At 36.3% G+C, this 6,920-nt stretch overlaps 1 protein-coding gene across 1 annotated transcript; it reads left to right on the forward strand.

Moving 5' to 3' along the window:
• Nucleotides 1–289: 289 nt before the first annotated feature.
• LOC125178708 lies at nt 290–6,263 on the forward strand. Its single transcript, XM_047883102.1, has 5 exons — nt 290–431; nt 898–1,074; nt 2,283–2,381; nt 4,333–4,721; nt 5,280–6,263. Exons 1-5 carry the CDS (start codon nt 299–301, stop codon nt 5,553–5,555), a joined length of 1,074 nt encoding a protein of 357 aa, XP_047739058.1. The 5' UTR covers nt 290–298; the 3' UTR covers nt 5,556–6,263.
• The last annotated feature ends 657 nt before the right edge of the window (nt 6,264–6,920 follow it).

Consider the following 6,920-nt stretch of genomic DNA (forward strand, 5'->3'; position numbering starts at 1 on the left):
TTCCTCCTCTTTTTTGCCCTGGAGACACTTGAGAAAATAAAAAAAAAGCTCACTTCATCCAGTTTTGCTTTTTCTGGCGGGTTGAAGGCTTGCATTCAGTTCATGAAATCCAGTCATCGTCGTGAGACTGGTAAAATAGTAGCTTTCTGATATAAAAAAGTATTTCGAAATCTTCTTCCCAAAAATTTTTAATGATAGTGATTGAATCATAATATTGTCGTCATATTTTCCTTGCAACTCTTGAATAACCAGTGTTAAATTCATTAATTACCTCTACTGTGCAGTGAGCAGCGAGGTAATGGCAGCCAGAACGTTCGGAGTGGGAGGACTGCAGCCTGGCGAACGCTACGAGATCAGAGTTACTGCCTACAACTCTGCCGGAGCAACTCCAGCGCTCTACACCGTCACCACCGCTGCTCTGTACTCTGCAGGTGAGGCCTATAACTCTGCAGGAACAACGTCAGCGCTCAACACCGTCACCACCGCTGCCCTGCATTCTGCAGGTGAGGCTTAAAACTCTGCAGGTGCAACACCAGCGTTCTATACCATCACTACCGTCATTCCCGATGACGCTGCAGGATTGGGTGTGTTTGCCTAACGCTCTGTGTCTGTCTAACTTGGTGAGTGTTCCTTATTGTAAAAAATTACGAATCTTGCTTGTAATTGTTTTTTATTGGTCACGAAACTCAACTCGCTCCATCCCACTTAAGTCGTAAGATTGAGCCCACATATAAGTGGTGCACCGCATTTTATTTTTCTGTCGATCGTGTGGATTTGTACGTTCTTATTTCTTCGTGTTTACGATGTTCAATTCACAATTCATAAGCAATGTCCACTTTAACTGTATTTTATAAATCTTTGTTTGCAGTATTAATTGCACTAAATCAATATTCACAGACGAGCAGCAAATGCTGGGACGCGGGGACGGCTTCTGGACGCCGCCTCAAGACTCGTCCCGCGCCATGTCGTCCAGCGATGCGCGCTGGAGCAATCCTCGGCTGATCGTGCCGCTGATTTTGTCAGCGAGCACCTTATTGCTGACCTCCTTCTCGCTCTGCTACTTCTACCACAAAAGTAGGATTGCTATCATGTTTATCAGCAAGCACCTTATTGCTGACTTCCTTCTCGCTCTGCTACTTCTTCCACAAAAGTAGCGGGCTATTATTTTCTCAGCTTGCACCTTATTGCTGACCTTCTCGCTCTGCAACCTCTTCCACAGAAGTAGGATCGCAATCATTTTGTCAACATCACCTTATTGCTGACCTCCTTCTCGCTCTGCTACTTCTTCCATAAAAGTAGGATTGCAATCATTTTATCAACTGCACCTTATTGCTGACCTTCTCACTCTGCTACTTCTTCCACAGAAGTAGGATTGCAATCATTTTGTCAGCTAGCACTTTATTACTGACCTCCTTCTCGCTCTGCTACTTCTTCCACAGAAGTAGGATTGTTATAATATTTATCAGCAAGCACCTTATTGCTGACCTCCTTCTCGCTCTGCTACTTCTTCCACAGAAGTAGGATTGCTAGCATTTTGTCAGCTGCTCCTTATTGCTGACCTTCTTGCTCTGCTACTTCTTCCACAGAAGTAGGATTGCTATCATTTTTGCCAGCTTGCACTTTATTACTGACCTCCTTCTTGCTCCTCTGCTTTTTTCATAGAAGTATGATCAAAATAAATCTCTTACCTACATAATTCATACTTCTTGCTAGAAAAAAAACTCTCTCATTGTAATGATTTTGCTTTATGAAAAATACTATGCTTTAATTAAGTATTTATTTGCCAATTTATTTGAGAAGCAGCTTTTCAACCTCTTCCTTTACTATCTCCTAAAGACGTGCCGAATTAATGATTTTGCATTTCTTTCCGTTCATGTTTTTTACATTTGATACGTGTCACCAAATCAAGAAAATTAACCTTCTCGTTTTCTCCAGAGATTCTTACGCTCTCACTGAATTTTTGGAATAAAATTTCGTCCCAGTATTACCGTTACTCGGTGCTTACTTTGTTATTGAAAGTATGACAGTATTCTACTGCTTCTTTTATCTATTTTTCACTTCATCTCAAAATAGTATTGTTTAAAGCTGTGCCAGTCTCCTTCTAGGAAAGTATACCCTCCAAATCCTGGCTTTCTTTGTCCAGAACATGAGATAGAAAACAAATTGTTTTTTCCTTGACTAAACTAGAAAATAAGTCCTGAAATCTTTAATTCTAAAATTATCTGAACTATATAATGAAAAAGGGTCATCTTATTTGAACATATTTATCCTTCTTCGTCCAGGACGTTCGTTCAATGGGCGCGCAGATCACATCAGCGGCGACAAGAATAAATGCAACCCTGACGACCAGTTCATTCAACATCCCAATGAGGAGAACAAATGTATGAGGGGTTATCGAATTAGCTGGCGATTTAATTGGTTTGTAGTTTCTCCCCTATAGGATTGTAAGATATAGAAGTGTGGGAGATCAAGGTTTTTAGAGGGTTTATTTGCTTTGTGATAATTAGGTAAGGTAAGTAAGGAGTGCGAACAAGAATTAAGCATTAGAACATGACATGGGTTAAATAATCCATCATATCAGTTTACAATCCACGCAGAATTAGCGCTCGAGTCAAAAGTCATTATGATTTCCATAAATTCATAATCTGCATTTTAAATTCAAATCCACAAATTTTCAATTCAAGATAAATTTAAATTTAATTCATATTAAGTCTGACCAACTCATTTTTACATTTTATCAAAACAGTAATTTATGGGATTAACTTTCTATTTATTTCATCACAATACATCCTAATAATATTAATTACTCAATACTGCTCTGCCATCATAATATCAAGCTCTTCGAGATATAGGAACATTACTTTGATGCGCTGTTCAATTTCTTTCCTATGGATTTACAATTTTATTGTTAACCAAATCACGTTCACCAAAATCCAACCTAGTCCTTTTTGATCATTCGTGTTTCAATCAGTAACCCAAAATTAATCCATGTTTAACATTGCCTAAAGTTCTCAATTTAGTTTATCTCATCTCATTTGAACAATACTAATAAATTTTAATGACTCTTCAATATTAATTAATCAAACTGAATCAAAATCAATGATCCAATAATTATATGAATAAACAACTAATAATTTAATAATCAATAATCAATCAATATCAAATAATCAAAATCTAAATAGATTAAAATTTCAATACCTAATGAATCAACCCAGATTAATGAGTCTCCCAATTATGAATGACACAGCAATATCCTGAATTTTACCATGAATGAATACAGGGCAATAACGGTAGTGTTAGAACAATGGTAATGAATCGCCATACTCATTGACGTTAATTTTACTTGGGTAATTTTCAATAATCATTTTTAATAATATTTTGCCCTAATCAAGATGTAGTTACCTAAAGGAATTAATTCATCCTTTTTAATAGACTCAAAATATTAGAATAAGTGGTCCCTAGACCTAATTCTTCTTCATTTGAACTAGGAGGCTAAACAAGATCGGATCATCGGAGGTCTCACCCAGACTAGCCCCCAGACTAGGATTGACGGAACACATTTCCTAATTAATCAATAACTCCATTGAAAATACATGAATGCTAGAATAAACTCCACAGAACAATTACCTACAACAAGGTCACACCATTATTACTGATACTCAACCAGTGGAACAATTTAATGAATAGAACACGAACGAAAGAGAACACGAGCGCGTCTTGTGGGAGTCGAAAGGAGAGTGAGCGAGAATGTTGCCGAAGCGGCTTGGGTTGAATTCTCGTTTTGTTCTAGAACTACTCGTAAATTACAAAATTAAATAACTACTATTACCAAAGCTTAATACTATTAAAAAAATATCAGATCTTATAGGTATCAAAACTGGCTATGATTAACTGGCTTACAATGATGATTATTTTTATTTTAGTTTATTTGTTATGGCTATCGGCCAAGGTTCACGAACATCGTACATATTTACGGTATATAATATGCGACAAAGTACAGCTTTAACCTAATAATCTCAAAGGAATTAAAATAATCTGTCAGATAGGAGATTATACACTATAGGATATTATACTCAGCCATTACAAGTATTGCGCTTACCTTATGTGATAACCTGATAACTTCTTATTACAGCTGCTGGTAGTATTTTATCTCAACCTTCATTCAATAAAGTCATGGTTGACATTATTCGATTAACTGCTTTCTTAAATAAAATATAATATCAGAAAAAAGTTCTCTGGATTCATTGTGCTTCTACGTTACCTAGATTTGTTCATGCCATTTTATTTATGAAAAATTATATTATTGCTTCTTAAAAATCTGATTTTTCACAGTTAATCCCCTGACCGAGAACGTTTACCACTACGTCACGACCGGTTACCCGTTCTCTCAGCACGATACTGATGGGCATGAAGTAATAGATCGTGGACGAATCTCTCCTTCACAGAGGCACAACTCTGCAGCCTACAAATCTGCAGAGCACGAAAGTATTGCTCTGAAATTAGCCGAATCCCAAACTACAGAGCATGGAATTACGGCACTGAACTGTGCTGAATACAAATATGCAGAGCAAGTAAATACTGCACTGAACTCTGCAAGATACCCGCCTGCAGAGCAGTCAGGTATTGCTTTGACACAACGTCCTACATCTGAGGAAAACAGAACGTTTTCGTCCATACACTTTCATTCTTCGTCACTGCACGAAGTCGACGATGCCTCTTTGGTACGTGAGAATTTTAGCCATACCATAACCATAATTTTAACCATACTCTGGTACGCGAGAATTAACTATACCTTAGTTGAAGCAAAGTCGCCTGCACAAATAAAATGTTGCATGATGTGATGGACACCATTTTATATCTAATAATTCCATTTTTGTTATCCATTCAGATTTTAAGTGCATATCTGCAAAGTCAGAAAGAGTCAAAATTATGAAAGAAACAGTTTGAATCCCTCTGAATAAATCTTTCCTCTGCAATATATAATTTTTTGTAAGTAAAATATCTTAAACATCGAAATCTTTGAGTGAGAGAGTAGTATTCAATTTAATGAATAAAGTAATTTTAAATTTTAGCGTCGTGTATAAAACATAAAATCAGACCAGACCTTCCAAACAAAAAAAATTAGACCAGACCTTCCGTATGCCTTTATATAGAGTCACATCATTTCTAAAATCTATTAGGCGGTACATTAGCTTAATGTTAATACCTAGTTTTTTTTTAATTCGTGCTTTAAAATATGAAATACACAATTTTCTCTTATGTCATACCTTGGTTTTCAGACGAGCGCCTACACTGAGTTGGGCACTATACCCGCTGAAGACACAAAGTTCGTCTCTGTATCAGACAGAAAACTCGGGCAGGCGGGACCTGGCATTCATCAGCATCAGCGGACGCAACAAAACCTGGCTCAGGTGTGCCATAAGCCACTAACGGTGCTGCAAAAACCTGGCAACGTCACATCCCGACCTCGGCAAAAACATCAGAGGTTCAAACACGAAGAAAGGGAAGATGTTAGTCCTTATCCTCTTGATCGAAGTATGACATCTTTTCATTAGATATATTAGCTTTTTGTTATCAATATTTTTTCTATTTCGTTAATTAGAGGGAAAATTGGAGAAACTATTTCTAATGTTCATTTATACTAGTTCCCTAATATATACTTTGAGACTTCATAATAATATTTTTGACCTATTTTAGAACATCCACATTGTACAAAACCAACTTATGTTCCAAAATCTCTTAGAAAAATCTTATCACCAGTGCTGTCCAATTTAAACTTTTGACTTTCAGTTTCCAGCATTCGAAACTGCATTTCTACGCCCAAATTATTCGGAAGCAATCATTATTTTGGAGTCACTGAAAGTTATTAATCTGAGGAGCAACCTTTCAAACAGTATAGCTGCGTGTTTCTACATTACATTACCAAAGCCATCCCTTAACCTTCTTCAGTGCTATTCGTACCTAAATGACTGGTAATTTGAGTTACCGTCAATAAACAAAGATTTAAGTTATATGAACATTTCATTACAAATTTTCTTTTAAAATCTTACGTTTTCATTAGGAAGATTTATATTTTTTGTCGCTACTCAGCAGTTCGACATTCTTCGCGTCATGTATTCGATAATAATGTCTATGTTTCCGAAGCATCAAAAAATTTCTATCTAACTATACTCCTCGTGGCTGGGATAACAATACGAGGCTCATATTTTACAACATAAAGTCATGCAAGGTCCAATGCAAACTATGAAATGTATATATAATCATATAATAGTTTTGTTAATACCTTGATTGAGGATTGTTACTGATGCTCTTCGTTCGGCCATTCTGAAATTAATGATTCACAGACTTAGTTTTCTTGACGTACAATTAGTTGGTAGACTTGTTGCCGAATTTAAATTGATTATATAACTGATTGATCATTAATTTTTATTATTTAAAACGAAATTTGATCGTGAATTTTTACATGGCTATAATGAATGTGTACGTTCACTTAAATGGGCAGAGAATGTGCATTGATGTTACTCTCCCTCCAGCTGTTATGACCAAATATTAGAACATCAATGAACTGCTTAAGAGTAATGAGGAACATTATTCGAACTTGAGCGATTATTAATTTTTTGTGAGCATTGAGCAAATTCAATCAGGGTACTTACATCCCAACGAGCCATAGATTCCGTCTATCTTTATCAAATGTGAAGGCGATTGTAAGTTACTGAATAAGTGACAAATTACGCGTCAATATTTATTTATAAATATATATAGCATTCTGTTTGTCTTTAATAAGGTTGTGGTGCTAGGATACACCAGAGTAGGAGCTGGCGCCACGAGTCAACCAGCGAGCATCGTTGTCTCAGATACGAGTGAGTACTCTGATTGAACCCATGGTTGAATTAATACAGTATTAATTCAACCATGGATTG

This window comes from Hyalella azteca, unplaced genomic scaffold (assembly GCF_000764305.2).
Source record: "Hyalella azteca isolate HAZT.00-mixed unplaced genomic scaffold, Hazt_2.0.2 contig12014, whole genome shotgun sequence".
In the NCBI taxonomy this organism is placed as follows: Eukaryota; Metazoa; Arthropoda; class Malacostraca; order Amphipoda; family Hyalellidae; genus Hyalella; species Hyalella azteca.